The sequence below is a fragment of the Budorcas taxicolor genome, chromosome 14 (genome assembly GCF_023091745.1).
Source record: "Budorcas taxicolor isolate Tak-1 chromosome 14, Takin1.1, whole genome shotgun sequence".
Classification (NCBI taxonomy): Eukaryota; Metazoa; Chordata; class Mammalia; order Artiodactyla; family Bovidae; genus Budorcas; species Budorcas taxicolor.
In genome coordinates this window covers 89,349,499-89,376,267 of record NC_068923.1, presented here as the reverse complement: position 1 = coordinate 89,376,267, position 26,769 = coordinate 89,349,499, and the positions used below count along the sequence as shown (strand labels likewise).

At 40.4% G+C, this 26,769-nt stretch overlaps 1 protein-coding gene across 6 annotated transcripts in view; it reads left to right on the top strand.

The window, feature by feature from the left end:
- WWP1 (WW domain containing E3 ubiquitin protein ligase 1) overlaps positions 1 to 26,769 on the top strand; it is a 139,468-nt gene that overhangs the window by 40,715 nt on the left and 71,984 nt on the right. For all 6 annotated transcript variants that reach the window (XR_008200604.1, XM_052652077.1, XM_052652074.1 and 3 more), the window contains exons 3-5: positions 1,017 to 1,107; positions 10,077 to 10,215; positions 10,853 to 10,977. Coding sequence is in view for 5 of the 6 variants with exons in the window: in XM_052652077.1 (XP_052508037.1) it covers positions 1,038 to 1,107; positions 10,077 to 10,215; positions 10,853 to 10,977 (334 nt within the window). In the remaining variant the exon portion in view is untranslated. The remainder of the gene's footprint in view (positions 1 to 1,016; positions 1,108 to 10,076; positions 10,216 to 10,852; positions 10,978 to 26,769) is intronic.

Here is a 26,769-nt window from a genome sequence, read left to right as displayed (position 1 = left end):
AGAGTCTTTTCCAATGAGTCAACTCTTGGCATGAAGTGGCCAAAGTACTGGAGTTTCAGCTTTAGCATCATTCCTTCCAAAGAAATCCCAGGGCTGATCTCCTTCAGAATGGACTGATTGGATCTCGTTGCAGTCCAAGGGACTCTCAAGAGTCTTCTCCAACACCACACTTGAAAAGCATCAATTCTTCGGCGCTCAGCCTTCTTCACAGTCCAACTCTCACATCCATACATGACCACAGGAAAAACCATAGCCTTGACTAGATGGACCTTAGTCAGCAAAGTAATGTCTCTGCTTTTGAATATACTATCTAGGTTGGTCATCACTTTTCTTCCAAGGAGTAAGCGTCTTTGAATTTCATGGCTGCAGTCACCATCTGCAGTGATTTTAGAGCCCCCCAAAATAAAGTCTGACACTGTTTCCACTGTTTCCCCATCTATTTCCCATGAAGTGATGGGACTGGATGCCATGATCTTCGTTTTCTGAATGTTGAGCTTTAAGCCAACTTTTTCACTCTCCTCTTTCACTTTCATCAAGAGGCTTTTTAGTTCCTCTTCACTTTCTGCCATAAGGGTGGTGTCATCTGCATATCTGAGGTTATTGATATTTCTCCCAGCAATCTTGATTCCAGCTTGTGTTTCTTCCAGTCCAGTGTTTCTCATGATGTACTTTGCATATAAGTTAAATTATGCTTAATAATCATAATAATAAAGTCCATGAGGGTAGGAAACATATTTATATTACTTTTTCAATCTTGCCCTTAATGTTCATCTTTATCTTAGTAGGTTAAAGGTGACTAGAAGTTTAGCCTTAAAATAGTTGCCATTCAGGTTAAAGCTGAAGTAGCTCAGCTTTGTGTTTTATTTAAAAAGTAAAAATAGGGTGGGGCAGTGAAATAGAACTTGAAAAAATTATCTATAAAAAGAAACATGCAAGATTTACTGGGGACAAGGTGTTAATTGTATTGAAAATTATAATCTCTAGTCTAATATATGAATAAATTAACTTTTTTGTAGATTTAAGCTGAATTTTGGGACATGGCCACTGCTTCGCCAAGGTCTGATACTAGTAATAACCACAGTGGAAGGTTGCAGTTACAGGTAACTGGTAAGTTGTTTTCACAGTAATTTAAACTAATAGTTCTCTGATGAAACTTTCTTTTTAATACCTAATATAGCAGACTTATTTCATAAGTATCTTTTCTTTTAGATTTATGCCATGGTGTATTTGTTGCAATAGGCCTCAAAGATAGAAACTGTAAAAATATTTATTCCGTGAGTATTTACTGAACCTGTACTGGATGCAGAGGAGCTCTATTCTTTTTGGTGGTGGAAGAATTTGGGTATTAGAATAAGCCCCATTGAAATGAACTGGTGTTTAAAAGATTATTAGAATGGAGAAAGATGCTAAAAGCCCTTTTCCATGCGTTTAAGCCATTCATTCAATCATGGGCAAATAGTTGTTAAGTGGAATTCCATATATGAAAACACAAGACCCTAGTACTCCAGGGACTTACTGTAAAATGTCAAGCAGGTTTGTTTTGCATGGACAGTTACCATGCAAAGTGACTGTTAACTGGATGCAGTGAGAACTTAAAGGAAAGTGTCACAGTTCTGCTTGGAACTGGAGATGGCCTGTAGGTCTGTGAAAGCAGGGTAAGAGAAGGATTCACAGAGGGTAACACTTCAACTCTTGTAGGAAGGATTAGAGTTCACTGGAGATTGGCAGCCAAAAGTATGGGAGAGAGAAGGAACAGCATATTTAAAAGCATGGAAGAGCCTTGGTTCAGATCATTTATTCTAGCTAACTGGAGTAATGATTCAAAGAATAGTCCTTAAGCCAGAAATTTTACTTGTATAAATTTATCTTTCAGGTATTTATATTATTCATATATGCATATAAATAATGTCCACATATGATGTATGTAGATAGTTTATATATAAATATCTGCAAGATAAATTAGTAGGAGTAACAGAAAAATAATCTTTAATACCAAAAGATTGGCAGAATTCTAGATAAACAATGAATTACATGTTTCATTGAATGAATGAGATGAATATGTGTACCAGTAAGAGCCAAGTTCTAAGATAATATTTTTAAGTGAAAGAGCAAAGTGTGAAATAGTGCATATAGCCATACGGATATGAAAAAGGAGGGATGTTTGTATGTGGCTCTGTGCTTAGGACATTAGAAATAATATTTGCCTTAGGAGGGGCAGGTTGAGTTTCAGATAAGAAGGAGATACACTGTAATTCCCATGGTACTCATAACTATCAGGTCAACTGTTAATAGGAGTTTTCAGTGAACAGAGCTAGAAGATGTTTATTGTCTTAGAAAGCAAAAAGCAGATCCCGAGTTCATGCTGATAAGGCCAATTCTAAAGAATAGCTGTAGTCTGTAAATAACTATTTTCCACTAAAAGAAGAAAAAAGTTATTTTTACTTCTTTTTACTATATATTTCTGTTTTCTCTTAACTTCAGAATTTTAATTCTAAATAATATCAGCACAGGTATTTCTGTTTTATCCTAACACACACACGCAGAAGTCTTAGCAGTGTTAAAGTTACTGAAAATAACAGGCCCTCTCATTGCAGTTTTAAGATTTCTCTGTGAGCGTCCCTCCTTCGTATGTATAGTCAGAATTTTTTTTACATTTGGTTATGCCACCAACTGGGTTAGTCAGATTCATTGCTTTCAGTTATTTATTTTTTATTTAATTTTATTTTATCACCATATAAGGCATTTATACAGTTCTAGAGTCAAAATTGGAGAAGGCAGTGGCACCCCACTCCAGTACTCTTTCCTGGAAAACCCCATGGACAGAGGAGCCTGGTACGTTGCAGTCCATGGGGTCATTAAGAGTCTGACACGACTGAGCGACTTCACTTTCACTTTTCACTTTCATGCATTGGAGAAGGAAATGGCAACCCACTCCAGTGTTTTTGCCTGAAGAATCCCAGGAACAAGGTAGCCTGGTGGGCTGCCATCTATGGGGTCGCACAGAGTTGGACACGGCTGAAGTGACTTAGCAGTAGCAGAGTCAAAACTGTTAATTCAGAATGATATTTGGAGAAGTTTGGGTACTGTGTCCATTCCTTCCCCTTCTTTCCCTTCCACCTTTGGAAACATTTTTATTAGTGTTGTTTTATCCATCTATTGCTTCTTTTTGAAAATATAAGCAGGTATACACATTATATGCATGCATATCTCTCCTCTCAATCTTCCTACTTCTTAGCATCTAGCTCCTGCACCTTGCTTTTCTTCATTTAACAGTTATATCCTAGGGTATTGTCCATAGCAGAGTATTCCATACACCTTTTTATCGCTGCCCAGTACTCTGTTGACTGGATGTACCAAAGTTAATTCAGCTAGTGCCCTATTGATGGACACTGAGTTCCATTTTTTGCTATTGCAAATAGTGCTACAATAAAGGGCTTCATGTGTCATTAGGATAGAATTCTAGAATGAGATTGCTTGATCAAATAGTAAGCATGTGTGATATTATCAATCACAGTTGACCCCTGAACCACAGAGATTATGGAATAATCTATGCATAACTTTACAATCAGCCCTCAATATCCATGGTTCCATATCCATGGATACAGCCAACTCCTGATGGTATAGTACTGTAGTATGTCCTTATCTTAAAAAAATTTGTGTAGAAGTGTATCCACACGATTCAAACCACTGTTGTTCAGAGGTCAACTGTTGTGAAGTTCCTTTCCATAGGATCTGTACTATTTCTGTGTTCCCACCAGGTGTCTATGAGAGTGCCTGTTTTCCTCTAGCCTCATCAAGATACACTATCAGGCATGATGACACTTAGGTAAGAAGTAATATCTGAAGTGTCATTTTATATATCATTTCTTTCATGAGTGAGGTTGAGGCATATTTCAGGGATATTTGTATTTAGTTTTCTGTGAACTGTGAACTTACATATTTTCAAGCACTTCCCTGATGATTCTGATGTGTATTCCATCTAAGTGTAATTCCTCATACTTATGCTTCTGCTCTGCTAAGCTTAGAGCTGTATCCTTGGTTTTCACTGTTAACTCGTGCAGCACCTGTGGCCACCATATCTGAGATGTAACTTTCTTCCTGGTCTTTATCTACTGTATGAGTACTTAACTGAAGTAACAAAGACCTGGTCTAGCTGATTTGGGCCAAAAGGGACCTTAGAGAAAAGCTATCAGGTAGCTAATAAATAGAATCACTCGAAAGCCTAGAGAACCAGTTGGAAAATAGATATGGACCAAAGGAGTGTAAGTAGCCAAGATAGTGCCTCCACAGTATTTATCATTTTGAGTATCAGTTAATACAGCTAAAGCTTTTGACCTTGTGGATCACAACAAACTGTGGAAAATTCTGAAAGAGTTGGAAATACCAGACTGCCTTGTCTACCTTCTGAGAAATCTGTATGCTGGTCAAGAAGCAACAGTTAGAACCAGACATGGAACAACAGACTGTTTGCAAATCGGGAAAGGAGTACGTCAAGGCTGTATATTGTCCCATGCTTATTTAACTTATTTGCAGAGTACATCATGTGAAATGCTGGGCTGGATGAAGCACAAGCTGGAATCAAGATTGCCAGGAGAAATATCAGTAACCTCAGATGTGCAGATGACACCATCCTTATGGCAGAAAGCAAAGAAGAACTAAAGAGCCTCTTGATGAAAGTGGAAGAGGAGAGTGAAAAAACTGCCTTAAAGCTCAGGATTCAAAAAACTAAAATCATGGCATCTGGTTTCATCGCTTCATCTCAAATAGGCAGGGAGACCATAGAAACAGTGAGAGACTTTATTTTCTTGGGCTCCAAAATCACTGGAGATGGTGACTGCAGCCATGAAATTAAAAGACACTTGCTCCTTGGAAGAGAAACTATGACAAACCTAGACAGCGTATTAAAAAGCAGAGACATAACTTTGCTGACAAAAGTCCATTTAGTCAAAGCTGTGGTTTTTCCAGTAGTCATGTATGGATGTGAGAGTTGGACCATAAAGAGAGCTGAGCACCGAAGAATTGATGCTTTTGAACTGTGGTGTTGGAGAAGACTCTTGAGAGTCCCTTGGACTACAAGATGAAACCAGTCAATCCTAAAGGAAATCTGTCCTGAATATTCTTTGGAAGGACTAATGCTGAAGCTCCAATCCTTTGACCACCTGATGTGAAGAACTGACTCATTAGAAAAGACCATAATGTTGGGAGAGATTGAAGGTGGGAGAGAAGGGGATGACAGAGGAGAGATGGTTGGATGACATCACCAACTCAGTGGACATGAGTTTGAGTAAGCTCTGGGAGTTGGTGATGGACAGGGAAGCCTGGCATGCTGCAGTCCCTGGGGTTGCAAAGAGTTGGACAAGGCTGAGCTGCTGAACTGAACTGAACTAAGCAACTGAACACACACACACAAGTTGTTTATCCATGCATCTACTACATCTTGGTTACTTAGACATTTTGACAGTTGTATAAATAAAGCTGTGATAAATATCCACTTGAAGGCTTTGTGTGGACATAAGTTTTCAGCTCTTTTCAGTAAATACCAAAGAGTGCAATTATTGGATCACATGGTAAGCCTATGTTTAGATTGTAAGAAACCGTAAAACTGTCTTCCACAGTGGTTGAACCATTTTGCATCTCCACCAGCCATGAATGAGAGTTTCTGTTGGTCCATATTCCCCCAGCATTTGTTGTGGTTAGTGTCCCGAATTTTGGCCAGTCTATTAGGTGTGTGAGCTTCACTGGTGGCTCAGTGGTAAAGAACCCACCTGTCAACGCAGGAGACGTGGGTTCGATCCCTGGGTTGGGAAGATCCCCTGGAACAGGAAATGGCAACCTGCTCCAATGTATCTTGCCTAAGAAATCCTGTGGACAGGAGGAGCCTGATGGGCTGCAGTTAGTGGGGTGGCAAAAGAGTGGGACACGACTTAGCAATTGAACAACAGTAGGTGTGTAGTGATATCTCACTGTTCTTTTAATTTATGCTTCCCTGATGACATGTGTTGTTGAGCTTTTCATATGCTTACTTGCTATCCATGTATCTTTGGTGAGGTGTCTGTTAAGGTCCTTGGTCCATTGGGTTGTTTGTTTTCTTATTGTTGACTCTGAAGAGTTCATTGTGTATTTTAGACAATAGTTCTTCATCAGATATGTCTTTTGCAGGTATTTTCTCCCTGTCTGTGGCTTGCTGTGGAAAACTCAGCAGTGGCCACAGGACTGGAAAAGGTCAGTTTTCATTCCAATCCCAAAGAAAGGCAATGCCAAAGAATGCTCAAACTACCACACAATTGCACTCATCTCACATGCTAGTAAAGTAATGCTCAAGATTCTCCAAGCCAGGCTTCAGCAATACGTGAACCGTGAACTTCCTGATGTTCAAGCTGGTTTTAGAAAGGGCAGAAGAACCAGAGATCAAATTGCCAACATCTGCTGGATCATGGAAAAAGTAAGAGAGTTCCAGAAAAACATCTATTTCTGCTTTATTTACTATGCCAAAGCCTTTGACTGTGTGGATCACAAGAAACTGTGGAAAATTCTGAAAGAGATGGGAATACCAGACCACCTGACCTGCCTCTTGATAAATCTGTATGCAGGTCAGGAAGCAACAGTTAGAACTGGACATGGAACAACAGACTGGTTCCAAATCGGAAAAGGAGTACATCAAGGCTATATATTGTCACCCAGCTTATTTAACTTCTATGCAGAGTTAATGAGAAACGCTGGACTGGAAGAAGCACAAGCTGGAATCAAGACCGCCAGGAGAAATAGCAATAACCTCAGATATGCAGATGACACCACCCTTATGGCAGAAAGTGAAGAGGAACTAAAAAGCCTCTTGATGAAAGTGAAAGAGGAGAGTGAAAAAGTTGGCTTAAAGCTCAACATTCAGAAAACGAAGATCATGGCATCCAGTCCCATCACTTCATGGGAAATAGATGGGGAAACAGTGGAAACAGTGTCAGACTTTATTTTGGGCGGTTCCAAAATCACTGCAGATGGTGACTGCAGCCATGAAATTCAAAGACGCTTACTCCTTGGAAGCAAAGTGATGACCAACCTAGATAGTATATTCAAAAGCAGAGACATTACTTTGCTGACTAAGGTCCGTCTAGTCAAGGCTATGGTTTTTCCTGTGGTCATGTATGGATGTGAGAGTTGGACTGTGAAGAAGGCTGAGTGCCGAAGAATTGATGCTTTTGAAGTGTGGTGTTGGAGAAGACTCTTGAGAGTCCCTTGGACTGCAACGAGATCCAATCAGTCCATTCTGAAGGAGATCAGCCCTGGGATTTCTTTGGAAGGAATGATGCTAAAGCTGAAACTCCAGTACTTTGGCCACCTCATGCGAAGAGTTGACTCATTGGAAAAGACTCTGATGCCGGGAGGGATTGGGGGCAGGAGGAGAAGGGGACGACAGAGGATGAGATGGCTGGATGGCATCACGTGAGTCTGAGTGAACTCCAGGAGTTGGTGATGGACAGGGAGGCCTGGCGTGCTGCGATTCATGGGGTCGCAAAGAGTTGGACACGACTGAGCGACTGAACTGAACTATGACTTGCCTTTTCATTCTCTTGACTTTGTCATTCACAGTGCAGTTTTGAATTTTAATTAAGTGCTAGTTGTACGTTATATCTTTCAAGGACCATGCCTTTGGTGTCATAACTAAAAAGACATCTACTACCATACCTAAAGTCACCTAAAGTTTTTCCTGTGTTATCTTCTATGAGTTTTATAGTTTTATGTTTTGCCTTTAAGTCTGTGATACATTTTGAGTTAATTTCTATAAAGGATATAAGATCTCTGTTTACATTTATTTATTTGCATGTGGATGTCCAGTTGTTTGTGCACCATTTGTTGAAAAGATGTCTTACGCTGTTAACACCATCCAATACTGCCTTTCCCTTCTTCCAGTACACAGATAAGTCCAGCGTATACTGAGGATTCATTTGGAGTGAATAACTTTGGTTGGGGGATGTTTAGGGGGAGATCTATTCCTTCTGTATCACGTTAGTGATACAGAGTTTAGAGCAGTTTGGAACAGAGAAGGATGAAAATGAGTTTTGCCATCACCCTAATAATAACACTTCAGACGTAACATTAAACACTCTTCCGTTGTTTTATGGTCCTGGTATATAAGTATAGTATTGCCTTTGAATCTCTTTCTGTTCTTCAGTTGTGAACTGAGGGCTGCTGTATTTCAGATAGTCTACTTCTGCTACTGCTTTTTTCACGTCTTGTTTCTGTGACTGCTTGTTTACACTACTGTTCCCTCACCGTAGAGTGTAAGCTTGCATCAGCATGTTTATTTCACAGTTTAACATGTGATACACATATGATATGCAGATGGCTTTCCCTTCTTATCTCAGACTCACAGTGTTCATAGGTGATTGACTGCAGAAATGATCTTGATAAGTTCTTATTACTACTTGGTAGTCAGTACTTTGCTCTGAAATTATGTATTCCCCATTTGAATTAGTAGTTTTAAAAGTTATTTAAAACTCAGATGTTTAGCCTAAATTAAACAAGTCTTCCTCCAAGTCAGATAAATTCACTTTCAAATTCACTTTCTGTAAAGAGGTATGATTAACTTCTGTAGTGACATTTTGAGTTCAGAATTTTTCTTTGAAAAGGCAGATAACCTCCTTTTTTTGAAACCAACTTCCTAGGAAAAGCATTGTTTAAAAAATTGGCAGTGTTTGTGTAATTTCAGATGGGTAAGTTATGAATACTACCTCACAGAGAGGTTAATAGATACATTGAATCTGAAGACACTTACCTTTCTCTTAATGCTGGAGGCAGCTTAGAATTAGCAAAGACGAGGAGAAATGAGAACTCTTATACACTGCAGCTGGGTATGTAAAATGGTACAGCCACTGTGGAAAATAGTCTAGCCGTCACTCAACAGAATTACCGTGTGTGTGTGCATGCTAAGTCGCTTCAGTCATGTCTGACTCTGTGCAGGCCTGTGGACTGTAGCCAGCCAGGCTCCTCTGTCCGTGGGGTTCTCCAGCAGGAACACTGGAGTGGCTTGCCCTTCTCCAGGGGATCTTCGCCCCTCAGGGGTCAAACGTGTGCCTTTCAGTCCGCTGCATTGCCAGGCGGGTTCTTCACCACTAAAGCCACCTGAGAAGCCCCAGCCACTCCGCTGCTAGGCGGGGGAGATGAAACCAGACGTCTGCACAGAGCCTTCTAAGTGAGTGCTATAGCCAAAAAGTGAAGACAACCCAAACGTCTATCAGCTGCTGAATGGATAAATAAAAAGTGGTATGCCTATACAGTGAGACATTATGTGTGAATAAAACCAATGAAAATACTCGTGTATGCTACAACCTGGATGAAGTTAGAAAGAATGCTAAGTGAAAGAAGCCAGTCACAAAAGACCATGTTATGTTAATCTAAATCCACTGTTTGAAATGTTTAGAACAGGCAAATCTATAGAGACAGAGAGTAGATGAGTCGTTGCCTAGGGCTGGTGGGGAGGAGGAGGTGGGATGGAATAGAAGGGTGACTGCTTAATGGTATGAGGTTTCTTTTTGGGTTAATAAATATATTTTAAATGGCTTGTGATGATGGTTGCACAACTCCTGTGACTATGATGAAAACTATTATGCAGTTTAAGTGGATGAATTATATGCTATGTGAATATATTTCAGTAAAACTACTTAAAGCCAAGTGTTCTCGGGCGTTGACAGTAGCCCGTTTGTATTGTTTCTTCATCTTGCCAGCAAAGAGAGTCTGAGTTGCTCAAGAAGCACGATTCCATTCCTATGGATTTATACTATTTTGTGTGCTAAGTCGCTTCAATCCTGTCTGACTCCTTGTGACCCCATGGGCTGTAGCCCGCCAGGCTGCTCTGTCCGTGGAATTCTCCAGGCAGGAATACTGAAGTGGGTTGCCATGCCCTTCTCCAGGGCATCTTCCCAACCCAGGGATCGAACTCAAGTCTCCTGCATTGGCAGGCAGATTCTTTACCACTAGCGCCACTTTGGAAGTCCCTAGAGTCGGACACAACTGAAGCGACTTAGCACACCCACACTTTGTGGCTAAATATATTCACTAGTGGTTATCGTGTTTCTTGTTAGTTTCTAGTGCCAAATTAAAAAGAAAAAAGAACTGGTTTGGAACAGCAATATATACAGAAGTAGCTGCAGATGGAGAAAGTAAGAAAACAGCAAAATCCAGTAGTTCTTCTAATCCGAAATGGGACGAACAGCTAACTGTGTAAGTATCTGGTGTAAAGAATGCAAAATTTTCAAAAGAGTGTCGTTTGGGGAATGTTTTTCTGGTGGTGGGAATGTTTTTTTGGTGATTTGCTATGGTAAGATAACTTCAGAGCAAGGAATTCTATATTTTAGTGTGACTAGACAATTTTAAATGAGAAAAAAGTTTTGGTTAATTTTATTTTCTTCTGAAATGAAATATAATAATCCTTGCTTGTGCTTTACAGACTTTTTCCATATAATCATATTTTCTCTTATTGTCTTGTAAAAATAAATAGAGCAGAAAACCACTTGGCATTTCTAAAATACAGTGTTACAAATTTGTGTGTAGTAAAAGTATTATAACTAATGCATTTAGCTATCTTAAATCTTTAGATATTTGTTCAAGTAGAAGTAATGTTATTGTGAAGTCTTAATAAGACTTTTGATGTATTGTTGGTGTTTTGGTTTGTCAATTACAGAAATTGTTTAGTTATTGAATTCCTAATGTACTTGAAAATAAATGTTTTTATTTATGATTCAGCTAGTTTACTGTTTCATGTAGTATTTTTCCTTAAATAAGCTGAATTCGTGACTTTTTCAAAGTTATTGAAGTAAATGTATTCTCCTGTATTTTTGTTACAATTTTACCCTTACAGAAATGTGACCCCACAGACTACATTGGAATTTCGAGTTTGGAGTCATCATACTATAAAAGCAGATGCTTTATTAGGAAGAGCAACAGTAGATTTGAAACAAGCTCTGTTAATACACAATAGAAAATGTAAGTTTTTTGTTCTAATCTTTGTATTTTTTTAACTTTATTTTAGACATTCTTAAAATATCCTGAAATCTAAAAGCCAAAAAAAAGTTTTATATTTATAAAAGGAGAGATTCATTTATTGCCTGTGACTTTTTAAAAATATATAACATTATATGAAATATGAAATATGTATACTGGCATTTCTCTATCCAAGAAATTTATACAAAATAACCCCAGTCATCTGTGAATATACCCTTTTATCAGTGATCATCAGTGATTTATTTTATATTCAAAGACTTGAAAACAATGATCATTATCTGAGCCTACTCTTTGTTTCTTAGCTAATAACAATTTTGTTTGTACAAAATAGATTCTGAGTCTTTAATTTTCTTTTTTCATTATCTAGTTCATGTTTTGAAAATATGGAGTCTATAGAAAATCACAGAGGAATTAAAATTACCTGTAATTTTTACTATCCAGAGATAACTATAGACACATTTTGTTTCTTCTTTGTATCTATTGGTTTATCCTCTTCTTTTTTCACTTAAGAATATAATATGAACATTATGTTTCCATTACATAAAATTTTTCTAGCATAAGAATTCTTAAAAGTAGTTTAAGTATTGTAAATTTCTATCATGGTATACAAAAATTTGGGTGTATATACTTGTTACTTCTAATTCTGAGAAATTGCTTTTATGAAATTCTCAAAATATTGTGTGATCCAAAGAGTATTAAAAACTGGATGATTTAACTGATTTCTTATTATTTGATGTTTAGGCAGTTTCTGATAGTTCACTCAAATACAACTGTAAATCTTTATGTTCGTCATCTTATTTCCTTAGAAATTTTCTTATTCCTAACAAATGTGCTAAAATGCTTATTTTTAAAATGTCAATTTTTTTTAAAAAAAATCTGTTTTTAACAAAAAATTCATATTAACTGAAAAATCTGTTTTTTATATAGTTTTTGGACATAAGGAGTTATGAGTCAAGAAAATGTAAAAGCCACACTAGTTTTTATGTATGAGTGCCTGCTAAGTCACTTCAGTCATATCTGACTCTTTGTGACCCCCATGGACTGTAGCCCACCGGGCTCCTCTGTCCATGGGATTCTCCAGGCAAGAATACTAGAGTGGGTTGCCATGCCTTCCTCCAAGGGATCTTCCTGACCCAGGGATTGAACCCCCATCTCCTGCATTGGCAGGTGGATTCTTTACCACCAGCACCACCTGGGAAGTCCCAGTATTTATGTATAGTAATTAAAAAAAAAGCATTGAAAGTTTAATTCTCTGTTATGTTATGGCTTTTGGTCATTCACTTGATCTTTACGACAGAAATAAGTAGTAGGTCTTGTATGCAAACGTACGTTGCTTGGTCTGATGGTGGCTGGATTTGTACTTTTCCCCCAGCTCTGTGGCATTATTGGTATAAATATGTAACGCCTCTCAGTTTAACTATGTTATTTCAGAATTGACTATTTGTTTTCACTTATTTATATGCTGTTTCTACTCTGCTTTAAGCTTTTACATGGGACCTCTTTTCTAGTACAGTGATTTTTTTCTCATAATCTCATAGCCTAGAGATAATGAGGGCTAATATTTTGGTGAATTTTGTCTATATGTGTACATGTATAATAATTGGGATGATATTCAGCTTCATATTCTGCATAACTCTCAATGTTATATCATGTGCATTTCTCTGTGTAATTCAGTGGTATTCTTTGAAAGCTAATTTTAGTAGTTTCATAATATTTTACCACAAACCATGATTTTTAAACCATGTTCCTACTGTTGCCATTTAGATTGTTTCCAAATCTGTTACATTAGGCCGTACTGAACCTTCCTATAAAGATTATAATTATGCTCTGTACAAAGATTACAGTGTTTATCTGCCAAAGTGATTTTGTGGGAAGGTTGTAATGTCTGTATACTTGGAAATGAAACTCTTATAAACTGTAAATACTTAAAATTATCTCTTATGACTTAATTAGGCAGAATGTTCTCAGAGGAAAATCAAAATTTTCTAAACATTCTTATATGTCTTGAAGTCAGAGGTCTAAGAAATTATAGTAGGAACATCCTGTATATCCTAGGCAGTCAGTGGTTTTTTTGTTTTTTTTTTTAATTTATTTTGAAAATTGAAAGGTACATTAGTTTTCCAGGACTGCCATACCAAAACACCACAGACTGGGTAGCCTAAACAAAAGAAATGTACTCTCTCACAGTTCTGGAGGATAGAAGCCTGAGATCACGAGGTTGACAGGGTCAGTTATTTCAGAAGACTCTTTTCTTGGCTTGTGCCTAGCCATCTTTACCTTACATCTTTACGTGATTTTCCTTATGTATGTGCATCAGTTCGGTTCAGTTCAGTTGCTCAGTTGTGTCCAACTCTTTGTGACCCCATGGACTGCAGCACGCTAGGTATATCTGTGTCCAGTTTCCTTTTCTTGAAAGGACAGCAGTCGCATTGTATTAGGACTACCTAGATGATCTCATTTTAACTTAGTTACCTTTTTAGAGATCTGCCATTTAAAAAAGTCACCTTCCAAGGTACCAGAGGTTACGGCTTAAACATATGAATGGGTGGGGGTTGGAGGAGGGGGACACAACTTAGTTTATAACAAAAAGGGAAGTAAACTAGTAAATTAACTTCAAAAATTAAAAATGTTATCGAATCATAGTGCCTTAAATGCAAGAGAAACCTGTGACCATTAATCCCAGTCAATCATTTTGTTGATTAAATAAATTAACCTAAGTTAATTGCTTGGGGCTTCCATGGTGGCTCAGACAGTAAAGAATCTGCCTGCAGTGTGAGAGACATGGGTTCACTTCCTGGGTTGGGAAGATCCCCTGGAGAAGGGAAAGGCTACCCACTTCAGCTTTCCTGCCTGGAGAATTCCATGGACAGACGAACCTCACTGGCTATGTCTATGGGGTCACAAAGAGTCAGACATGACTGAGCAACTAAGCACAAGTGAATTGGTCAAGAACAGAAATAATCGCAGATTATCTTATTCTTAGCTGCTTAACTTTAAATAGAAGTAATAGAAATACTCATAGTTGATAAAATCCTTGGTTGCCTTTGATTCAGCCTCTTGGTTTAGCACTTGAACATTGTCCCTCTTCAGATTTATGAGGCTAATTTCTTCCTATACTCAGGGCCTTGACATTTTCTTCTCATAAGTTCATGTTTTTATTTATCTGCTCTCCTGATATATTTGGGATAGAGCCAAGGATTAATTCATTTGAATAGTTTTTTTTTTTTAATCTGTTTTTGAAGATATTTACTTCTTCAGCCTTCATGGTGTAATATGAACTGATAGTCAGCCATGCTGCTGTTTAGTTGCCAAGTCGTGTCCAGCCCTTTGTGACCCCGTGGACTGTAGCCCCCCCAGGCTCCTCTGTGCATGGGATTTCCTTGGCAGGAATCCTGGAGTGGGTTGCCATTTCCTTTTGCAGGGGATCCTCCCGACCAAGGGATCAAACCCACATCTCCTATGTTGGCAGGTAGATTCTCCAGGCCAGAATATTGGAGTGGGTAGCTGTTCTCTTCGCCAGTGGATCTTTCCAACCCAGGGGTTGAACCCAGGTCTCCCGCATTACAGGTGGAAGCCCAAGAACACTGAAGTGGGTAGCCTATCCCTTTTCCAGTGGATCTTCCTGACCCAGGAATCGAACCAGGATCCCCTGCTTTGCAGGCAGATTCTTTACCAACTGAGCTATCAGGGAAGCCCCTGATATAAATCTTCAATTTATATAGAGGTAATTGGGCATTTCAAAGGGAGACTAGGGGAGTAGAAAGAGGGGTGAGTGGAAACTAAATGGAATCAGGGAAGTGAAAAATTACAAAGAATTGATCAGTGTAAATGTAATTAGGCCAGCTTTCTCAACTGCATAGAATTTTATTCTCCCACAAAGCCTGAGACCCCATCCTTCCTGATGATTACATTTTGGAGGAATAGCTTTCTGACCCTTGAGAAAGACACTTCTGAATAGTGGACACACACACATCTTACAGGGACAAAGGAAGGCTCCACCATTGTAAGCCCTTTCTAGTCAAACCTCTTGAAAAGGGTGTCCTGTCACAGGTGTTGCCTGAAACAGACAGTAGATTCTTTCAAGGCAGGCTAGAATCTAGAGTCTCCTTGAATTGTTAAAACTGTGTTTCTGTTGAAGTGTTTTCATTTGGGGAAGAGTGGGGTGGATAAAATCTTTTGTGCTTGTATTTTTATAGCCAAGGTCGAGGCTTAGTCGAGAAGACAGCTCAGAGGAGCCTTACTTGAATTTGGGCAAGGAGAAAATCCTTGTCATTATATTCATGGGTGAACAGTGTAACAGTAGTGTAGCTAATTCCAAGGTTGGACTGAATACAGAATTTCATTTTATATTTCAGTTTTGAAACTGTCAGAGCCACTTGAAACACTCCAGAGAGGAGTCAGATAGCTGCCTTTTAAACACTGGAATTACACTGTTTTTTGTTTTTCATTGTGTTATTAGCTTTTATCAATAAAAGTATTTTGAAATCCATTAAGATCACTTCAAATTGAATATGTCCAAAATGATTTACAGTGAACATTATCTCTTTACATTGAATGACAGAGAAACAAAGCAGAAGAATGTGTCATTTATTATAGAAGACAGAGCATAGTCAAATTTATTAAAATACTTTGTTTTTAGCCTAATTTACTTGGTTAATGCTAGTTATTTTAACTAGCATTTAGTTAACTAAATCTTAAGTTCTCCTTTTAAAATTCACTTAATATCAGAACAACCTAAGATATTTTAAGCCAGGATTTGAACAAACAATATTTTTATTGCTGGTGATGCATGTGTTTCTAGTCTTAAGAAAGATTTTTAGGATTGAAATTACTTGGTGGAAGGGAAAATAGTATTAAGCCTCTTAGCTATGCATGGCTGTCTAGTTGCTTTCCTTAAAACTTAAAAGAATTTGTACATAAAATGTAGCATATGAGAGTGCCCATTTGGAAATATTTGCTATACTAATAGATAAAAAAGATGATATCTTTCTTACCAGAACATTTCTTTAACTTTTAATTAAGTCAGATGTTTATTGATCAATCATATTTCATAATTTGTGATTGTCATTTTGTTACTTTTTTTTTTTTGCTGGTTTGTTCCTTTTATTCCTCACCAATTTGTGAAAGCTCTTTTTTTCTTCCAGCTAATCATTTACCTCCTTATTTTTGTTCCCAGTTTTTATTTATAGATGTTTAATATTATTTCAGTCATTAAAGTTATTCATTTTCTATTATTACTAAGCTCAAGAAATCCCTTCCAGTACTTACATTTAATAATTATCCGTTTTCTTCCACATTGTAGCTTTATTTTTACTCTAATTTTTTTTCATAAATTCTGAAATTTATTTTGTTACATAATAGGAGATAGGAACCTAGCACACTAGCTCATAGTATGATGTGATGGTTATTCTTGAGAGTGTTCCTTACAAGCTTTTGTAACCTAATGTACTCATTCTTTGCTAAAATCCTGTTATCCTGTTTATGTATATCCTGTTATCCTATTTATCCACCTCCCAGAGTGGCCCTTATATATCCCTGTCTTCTATTTCACGCATTTCTGTAGTCCCCTCCCACGTAGATGGTCTGTGTGAAAAATAGAATATGCAGAAGTAATGGTCTGTGACCTCCAAGACTTGATCAGTGAAGAGATTTCAGCTCTTGCCCTGGTTTCTTAGATGACTCACTCCAGGAAACAAGTCACCATTGTGAAGGCTGTCGACAAGTCCGTGGAGGGGGCCAGGTGGAGAGGAAACAGGTGGCTTCATCAATGCCAGCTTGTCAGCTCTGTACATGAGTCACCTTTTAGGCAGAGTTTCCCACCCCTCCCAAACTCCTGGCCCACAGAAACTATGAACAAGATTAAGTGGCTGTTGTTATTTTAAGTGACTGAATTTTACGATAATTTGTTCCTTTGCAATAGATAGTACTATATGCAAGCACTGTTAAAAAACAGCTTTAGAATGTAACTGTGAGCTCCTGTCTAATTCTATAAAATGCCGTGAAGACCGGGATTTTTGAAGATCTCTTGTTTTCTGTGGTAGAGAAAGAGTATATGTTTTTGACAAGCCCATGGTGAAAGATTGTTCTTTTGCCCAATCAAAACTAAGGAAGAGGACCTCCTGGCGCTTCAGCGTATGGGAATCCACCTGCCATCGCAGGAGACACGGGTTCCATCCATGGTCTGGGAAGATCCCACGTGCTGTGGAGCAGCTGAGCCCCTGCACCAGCCCTCGTGCCACAGCTCCTGAAGCCTGTGCACCCTGGAGTCCACATGCCTCAACCACTGAGCCTGCGTGCTGCAGCTGCTAAAGCCTGAGGGCCTGGAGCCGGTGCTCCGTTAAAGGGGAAGTCCACGCACCGCAAGGAAGGGTGGTCCCTGCTCGCCATGACCAGAAAGCCCAAGCGCAGCAGTGAGGACCAGCGCAGCCAGTCGATGAATGAGACTAAGAGTGTCCAGGAGGCAGGAGGAAAACCAGCTACTGCCTTGCAGGTTTCCTGAGGACAGCCCTATCTCAGTAGCTGATTTTACCCGTTACGAAGCACCTGCCTTTTGTCAAATATTGAGGACACACCACTCAGTTAGATCTCTGCTCTCTTGGAGACTTCACTTCAGCTGGGGAGGTGGACTCCCACTCCCAATTCAGGTGGTAAATCTATTGAAGGAAATAAGTGAAGTAATGGTAGGAAAGAGGCCTGCGTTAGGCTAATCCAGGTTTATCCTGCTTTCCCAGAGTGCAGTATCTGACACACACCATGCATTCACATACTGAATGAACAAATATGTCAGAGTTGGTTTGTTTATACAATAATGGAATAATATCCTCATATTCCACCCCCCACACACACACATAAAATTATTTATGTGATAGTTCTCAACTTAATGACTCGTAAATGTTATATCCCAGTCTTTCATGTTTAGAATTGTGAAAGGCTCGATGTTATAAAGAACCTCCCACTGCAGGACAGTTAGGTCCTGAATAGGGCAGCTTTCTATGGCCTTGAGTTTTGCAAAGAGGCAAGGGTGGTCTGCAAGGCCCTTCTTTGAAAAAAAAAAGGCAAAGAAAACTTATGAGCTAGAGTTATATTAGTGTATGATGCTGAGCAGTTTTGACTCACAGCCTAATGGGGAGCTGAGCTTAGACTCCTGTAGTGGAGTATCTTCACACCACTGACACAGTAAGAAACAGACTCTGCCTGTACTAAAGCCCACAGGTTACCCTTACATTAAGATCAGAAAATGAACTCACCATCAAAGATTACAAATTACAAAAAGTCACCCATAAGCAGAGGTTGGCAAACATCTTCTCTAAAGGACCAGATGGTAAATATTTAGTCTTTGCATCTCTGTTGCACCTATTTAGCTCTTCCGTTGTAGTCAGAAAGCAGCCATCGAAAATATGTATATGAATGAACATGGCTCTGTTAAGATAAAACCTCATTTACAAAAGCAGGTAATGGGCCAGATTTGGCCTGTGGTGTATAGTTTCCTGAGCCCTGGATTCAGTTCAGTTCAGTCCAGTCGCTCAGTCATGTCTGACTCTTTGCGACCCCATGAATTGCAGCATGCCAGGCCTCCCTGTCCATCACCATCTCCCGGAGTTCACTCAGACTCACGTCCATCGAGTCCATGATGCCATCCAACCATCTCATCCTCTGTCGTCCCCTTCTCCTCCTGCCCCCAATCCCTCCCAGCATCAGAGTCTTTTCCAGTGAGTCAACTCTTCGCATGAGGTGGCCAAAGTACTGGAGCTTCAGCTTTAGCATCATTCCTTCCAAAGAAATCCCAGGGCTGATCTCCTTTAGGATGGACTGGTTGAATCTCCTTGCAGTCCAAGGGACCCTCAAGAGACTTTTCCAACACCACAGTTCAAAAGCATCAATTCTTCGGCACTCAGCCTTCTTCACAGTCCAACTCTTACATCCATACATGACCACTGGAGAAACCATAGCCTTGACTAGACGGACCTTAGTTGGCAAAGTAATGTCTCTGCTTTTGAATATACTATCTAGGTTGGTCATCACTTTTCTTCCAAGGAGTAAGCTTCTTTGAATTTCATGGCTGCAGTCACCATCTGCAGTGATTTTGGAGCCCAAAAAAATAAAGTCTGACACTGTTTCCACTGTTTGCCCATCTATTTCCCATGAAGTGATGGGACCGGATGCCATGATCTTCGTTTTCTGAATGTTGAGCTTTAAGCCAACTTTTTCACTCTCCTCTTTCACTTTCATCAAGAGGCCTTTTAGTTCCTCTTCACTTTCTGCCCAAAGGGTGGTGTCATCTGCATATCTGAGGTTATTGCTATTTCTCCTGGCAGTCTTGATTCCAGCTTGTGTTTCTTCCAGCCCAGCGTTTCTCATGATGTACTCTGCATAGAAGTTAAATAAGCAGGGTGACAATATACAGCCTTGACGTACTCCTTTTCCGATTTGGAACCAGTCTGTTGTTCCATGTCCAGTTCTAACTGTTGCTTCCTGACCTGCATACAGATTTATCAAGAGGCAGGTCAGGTGGTCTGGTATTCCCATCTCTTTCGGAATTTTCCACAGTTTCTTGTGATCCACACAGTCAAAGGCTTTGGCATAGTCGATAAAGCAGAAATAGATGTTTTTCTGGAACTCTCTTGCTTTTTGCATGATCCAGCAGATGTTGGCAATTTGATCTCTGGTTCCTCTGCCTTTTCTAAAACCAGCTTGAATATCAGGGAGTTCACGGTTCACGTATTGCTGAAGCCTGGCTTGGAGAATTTTGAGCATTACTTTGCTAGCATGTGAGATGAGTGCAACTGTGTGGTAGTTTGAGCATTCTTTTGCATTGCCTTTCTTTGGAGCCCTGGATTAGAGGGTGGAGTAGAGGAGATATTTTAAGAGATAATGGCTGTAGGGTTTTTGAACACTGATGAAAAATAAATCCATGATTCATGATATTAAGAGCAAGATGATAAAGAGGAAGTCATGCTTTCATCAAAGTGGAATACCTGACACCAATGGACAGGGAGGCCTGGCGTGCTGCAATTCATGGGGGTCGCAAAGTTGGACACGACTGAGCAACCGAACTGAACTGAAAGACCAAACCCATCTGTGGAGCAAAATAGGTCATTTGTGAAGATTTATAAATCAGACTTAACATAATTAAGAGTAGTAGGATAAGACAGTAGAAAAATATCTTCAAAGAGTTGAGAGATATTATCGATACTAAGTGGGCATACCTAGGAAATCTTTCAAGGATGAGAACCCAAACATTAACATTAAAAAAAAAAAAAGATAAGAGAAGGAGAACAAGATAATGGAGGACCAGGTGGACGTGGAGCACATCTGTCTCCACGGATACATCAGGAATACACCTTCCAACGCAAGTGCATGCAGAACACCGGCTGAGAGCCGACAGGAGGACCTGAGCAGTGGAAAAGGATATATAGACCCATGCAAAACTCGTTAGGATGAAGGAACTAGGGGGAAAAAACAGGAGTGTTAGTAGGACTGGACCTGCCCTCAGTGGGTTGGGGAACTGAAGCAGGGGTCCGATCCCCACATGGGGGCAATTGTCTGAGTCAGAGGAGAAACATTTAAGGCTGAGAGTGACACAGCTGATCTGTGGCAGCCTAAATGGAATGAGAATCAGACAGTCCTTGCCACAGCCATACATACCCTGGACAGGGATGAGGGTCCCCTAAATGGCACAGTGGCTGGGAGCTGGAGTTTAGGGATTGTGGAGCAATCCCAGAGTGAGGGCAGCTGTTGACTGTGGAGAGACAGATGGAGGGGATGTGAGGAAGGAGATCGTGGTGGGAAATGCCTGTGGAGGAAAGCTGGGCAGCCACGGAAGCAAGGCGATACTGCTGAGTCACGCATAGTGGGTGGAGCCATCACCATAGCCTCTCTCTCCCCACAGCCAGCATCAGCAGCTGAACAATAGAGAGGCTGGCCCATCTAACGCCTGAGGCGCTGAACTACAGAGTAGGACCCCACCCAGAGTGCCCCTTTAGTGCCTGACTTACTGAACAGAGAAGGACCCCAGGCGAGGGACCCTCTAAGTGCCTGAAGGGGCAGAGCTATGGAGAAAGACGACCCAGAAAGGCCTGATCGCCAGCTACAAGAGGTTCGGAAAAAGGCTCTGATAGGGCCATAACTCGGAGAAGGCAATGGCACCGCGCTCCAGTATTCTTGCCTGGAAAATCCCATGGACGGGGGAGCCTGGTGGGCTGCAGCCCATGGGGTCACGAGGAGTCGGACATGACTGAGCGACTTCAGTTTCACTTTTCAGTTTCATGTATTAGAGAAGGAACTGGCAACCCATTCCAGTGTTCTTGCCTGGAGAATCCCAGGGATGGGGGAGCCTGGTGGGCTGCCGTCTATGGGGTTGCACAGAGTCGGACACGACTGAAGGGACTTAGCAGCAGCATGGCCATAACTCCTGCGATGGAGACAGTCCGAGTCCCTGTACACTTGGCACCACCAGGGTCCCCGCAACCGCAGCAGCTGCGCCACCTTCCCGCTCAGCCCTCACTGGGGCAGAGCTACCACAGGCAAAAAAGTCTTGGATCTGTGCACGCGGAGTTGCTTCGGTTGTTTTCAACTCTTTGTGATCCTGTGGACTGTAGCCTGCCAGGCTTCTCTGTCAGAGGGGGTTCTCCAGGCAAGAACACTGGAGTGTATTGGCCAATACTGGTTGCCGTATCTTTCTAGAACGCTGTATTTCCTGCTGCCCTAACCGCCAACTCCCCCGAGTACCTGATGCTGCGAGAACCCCTGTGACCCAAGCAGCTGCACCACCTCCACACCTGGCCCTCACTGGGGCAGACCCAAGTCCTCCAGGGCAGCCTCAGGAGCAAACCCCAGTGGACGACCCACGTAAAAAAATAAAAGGTGGAAATAAAACTACAGTTGAAACCCAGGGGTAGTGTAGGTAAGGAAGATGGCCCCAAACCTTCCCACGAACTGTACAAGCTGCAGATTAAATCCGCATGATCAACTAGGCACACTCTGTGTCTATGGAATATATAAAAGGAAATTGAGAGCCCCTATGAAAGAAAACGCACTAGTTCTGATAGCTGTGGACATTGGAGGCAAGAACACACGGGAGTAGGACCAGATTAGAATCTGGGCTGCCCCCACAGCAGGTCCAGAGACCAGCACAGTGTTGGAGGGCATCCCAGGCAGGTGAGGTGGACTGTGACTCCCAGCGAGAGAAAGGGGTGACAGCAGTGACTCAAGAAAAACATTGATTATTCTTATGTTTTGACTTGTTCTGTACATTTTTTTTTTTTTTTTTTCTTTTCTTTTCCTTTTATCCCCCCTCGACTTTACTGGCAATATGAAATCCAGTTAAGCTTTTGAACTTTTTTTTTTCCCTCAGTCACATTTTTTATTGGTGTTACAAACCTCTGTTTCTATGTTGGGCTTTTGCAGCTCTGTGGAGTTTTCCTTTTTTGAAAAAAATCTTCTTTCTCTTTTATAATTTTAATTTTTTAAACCTGTTATAATTTTTTCTACATTTATTCCTTTGTTTGCTTTCCCTACTGTTCTTTTCCACTTGCAGTTAATCTTTAACATATGTATATCTTTATCTACCTGTATCTAACTTTGCATTTCTATTCTTTCTTTTCTTTCTCCCCTTTCCTTTCAACATGTTTGTTTTGTTTTCATTGCTTTATTCCCCAACAGGCACCTTGCTTTAGTTTTGTTTTCCAGCTTGTGCTTTAGTTAATTTTGTTCTGGTAGATATAATTTTTGGTTTCCTTTGTTCGCTGGGTCAATCTATTGTACTTTAATTTTGTTGGACTGTTTTTTGCTTATGGGAGTATATATATATGTGTATATTCAGCCACATTTTTTATTGCTATAAACCTCTGGCTTTATGTTGGGCTTTCTTGAAGTTCTGTGGAGTTTTCCTTTTTTCTTCCATTTTTTTTATAATGTTAATTAAAAAAAATTTGAAATCTGTTATATTTTTTCTACACTTATTCCTTTGTGTGCCTTTCCTATTGTTCTTTTCCCCTTGCAGTTAATCTTTCATATATATAAATCTTTATCTAGCTCTTCAAATTTGCATACCTATTCTTTCTTTCTTTTCTTTCCTCTCAACATATTTGTTTTGTTTTCATTGCTTTATTCCCCACTTGACACCTTACGTTAGTTTTGTTTTCCAGTTTGTGCTTGAGTTAGTTTTGTTCTTACCTGATAAATATATTTTTGATTTCCTTTGTTTGCTAGGTCAGTCTGCTGTACTTTATTTTTGCTGGACTGTTTTGACTTTGCTCATGGGTGTATATGTATATTCCATTATTTTAATTATTATTTGCCTGATTTTGTAACGGCTGTTTGTCTGGTGTTCACTTTTGGTTTCTCATTTTTTGATGTTTGTTTGAATCTCATTTAATGTCATAACAGACCACTTGTGGAATCTTCATTCCTGACCAGAGATCAGGCCTGAGCCTTTGGAGTAGGAGCACTGACTCCAAGACCCTAGACTACCAGAGAACTAACCCTCAGTTCAGTTCAGTTCAGTTCAGTTCAGTTGCTCAGTCGTGTCCGACTCTTTGCGACACCATGAATCGTAGCACGTCAGGTCTCCGTGTCCATCACCAACTCCCGGAGTTCACGAAAACTCATGTCCATCAAGTCGGTGATGCCATCCAACCGTCTCATCCTCTGTTGTCCCCTTCTCTTCTTGCCCCCAATCCCTCCCGGCATCAGAGTCTTTTCCAGTGAGTTGCGCTTCGCATCAGGTGGCCAAAGTATTGGAGTTTCAGCTTTAGCATCAGTCCTTCCAGTGAACACCCAGGACTGATCACCTTTAGGATGGACTGGTTGGATCTCCTTGCAGTCCTAGGGACTCTCCAGAATCTTCTCCAGCACCACAGTTCAAAAGAATCAATTCTTCGGTGCTCAGCTTTCTTCACAGTCCAACTCTCACATTCATACATGACCACTGGAAAAATCATAGCCTTGACTAGATGGACCTTTGTTGGCAAAGTAATGTCTCTGCTATTGAATATGCTATCTAGGTTGGTCATAACTTTTCTTCCAAGGTGTAAGCATCTTTTAATTTCATGGCTGCAATCACCATCTGCAGTGATTTTGGAGCCCCCCAAAATAAAGTCTGACAGTTTCCACTGTTTCCCCATCTATTTCCCATGAAGTGATGGGTCCAGATGCCGTGATCTTCGTTTTCTGAATGTTGAGCTTTAAGCCAACTTTTTCGCTCTCCTCTTTCACTTTCATCAAGAGGCTTTTTAGTTCTTCTTCGCTTTCTGCCGTAAGGATGGTGTCATCTGCATATCTGAGGTTATTGATATTTCTCCTGGCAATCTTGATTTCAGCTTGTGCTGCTTCCAGCCCAGCGTGTCTCATGATGTACTCTGCATAGAAGTCAAATAAGCAGGCTGACAATATATAGCCTTGAGGTACTCCTTTTCCTATTTGGAACCAGTCTGTTGTTCCATGTCCAGTTCTAACTGTTGCTTCCTGATCTGCATATAGGTTTCTCAAGAGGCAGGTCAGGTGGTCTGGTATTCCCATCTCTTTCAGAATTTTCCACAGTTTATTGTGATCCACATAGTCAAAGGCTTTGGCATAGTCAATAAAGCAGAAATAGATGTTTTTCTGGAACTCTCTTGCTTTTTTCCATGATCCAGCGGATGTTGGCAATTTGATCTCTGGTTCCTCTGCCTTCCTGGTTCCTCTGCCTTTTCTAAAACCAGCTTGAACATCTGGAAGTTCATGGTTCACGTATTGCTTAAGCCTGGCTTGGAGAATCTTGAGCATTACTTTACTAGTGTGTGAGATGAGTGCAATTGTGTGGTAGTTTGAGCATTCTTTGGTGTTGCCTTTCTTTGGGACTGGAATGAAAACTGACCTTTTCCAGTCCTGTGGTCACTGCTGAGTTTTCCACATTTGCTGGCATATTGAGTGCCGCATTTTCACAACATCATCTTCCAGGATTTGAAATAGCTCAACTGGAATTCCATCACTTCCACTAGCTTTGTTCGTAGTGATGCTTTCTAAGCCCCACTTGACTTCACATTCCTGGATGTCTGGCTCTAGGTGAGTGATCACCATCGTGATTATCTTGATTATGAAGATCTGTTTTGTACAGTTCTTCTGTGTATTCTTGCCACCTCTTCTTAATATCCTCTGCTTCTGTTAGGTCCATACCTTTTCTGCCCTTTATCGAGCCCATCTTTGCATGAAATGTTCCCTTGGTATCTCTAATTTTCTTGAAGAGATTTCTATAGTCTTTCCTATTCTGTTGTTTTCCTCTATATCTACTACTGTCGGCAGGAATCCCTTAGAAGAAATGGAGTAGCCATCACGGTCAACAGAAGAGTCCGAAATATAGTACTTGGATGCAGTCTCAAAAACGACAGAATGATCTCTGTTCGTTTCCAAGGCATACCATTCAATATCACAGTTATCCACGCCTATGCACCAACCAGTAATGCTGAAGAAGCTGAAGTTGAACGATTCTATGAAGACCTCCAAGACCGTTTAGAACACCAAAAAAGGTGTCCTTTTAATTATAGGGGACTGGAATGCAAAAGGAGGAAGCCAAGAACTAACCCTCAGTTCAGTTCAGTTCAGTTCAGTCCCTCAGTTGTGTCCGACTCTTTGTGAGCCCATGAATCGTAGCACGTCAGGCCTCCCTGTCCATCACCAACTCCCGGAGTTCACTCAGACTGACGTCCATCGAGTCAGTGATGCCATCCAGCCATCTCATCCTCTGTCGTCCCTTTCTCCTCCTACCCCAATCCCTCCCAGCATCAGAGTCTTTTCCAGTGAGTCAAATCTTCACATGAAGTGGCCAAAGTACTGGAGCTTCAGCTTTAGCATCATTCCTTCCAAAGTAATCCCTAGGGAGCATCAAATAAGGGAGTATCAAATAGAACTCACACAAACAGAACCACTTGAATACAAAACCGAGTGTCTCCCAAGCCCCAGTAGCACCCTGTGCAGGACGCCTCATTGAGACAACAAACAAAACTAAAATTCAAACCCAATCATCAGCAGACAGGATTACCACCTCACCCAGCCTTGCCCATCAGAGGGAAAACAAACAAAAACTCAGCACAAATCTCACCCTATAGGAAGCTTAGGCAAATCACTGGACTAAACTTAGGAGGGCGGAAACCAAAAGGAAGAAAGAATTCAACCTTCTTCAAGAAAAGAATTCAGCTTTCCTTGAAGCCTGGGAAAAAGAACCCTCAAACACAGTAAGTTAAAAAACAAAAAAAAAGAAAAGGCAGAGAAATACTATGCAAATAAAGGAACAAACTAGAAACACAGAAGTCCAAATAAATGAAGAGGAAATAGACAAACTCCCTGAAAAAGAATTCAGAATAACAATAATAAAGATCATCAAAAACCTTGAAAACAAAATGGAGAAAATGCAAGAATCAATTAACAAAGACCTAGAAGAATTAAAGAATAAACATACAGAGAGGAACAGCACAATTACTGAAATTAAAAATACTCTGAGTGAGTAAAGTAGCTCAGTTGTGTCTGACTCTTTGTGACCCCGTGGACTGTAGCCCACCAGGCTCCTCTGTCCATGGAATTCTCCAGGCAAGAATACTGGAGCAGGTTGCCATTTCCTTCTCCAGGGGATCTTCCCAACCCAGGGATCAAACCCGGGTCTCCTGCGTTGCAGGCAGACGCTTCATCCTCTGAGCCACCAGGAATCAATAGCAGAACATCTGAAGCAGAAGAATGAATCAGTCAGCTGGAAGATAAAATGGTGGAAATAACTTTTGAAGAGCAGAATAAAGTGAAAAGAAT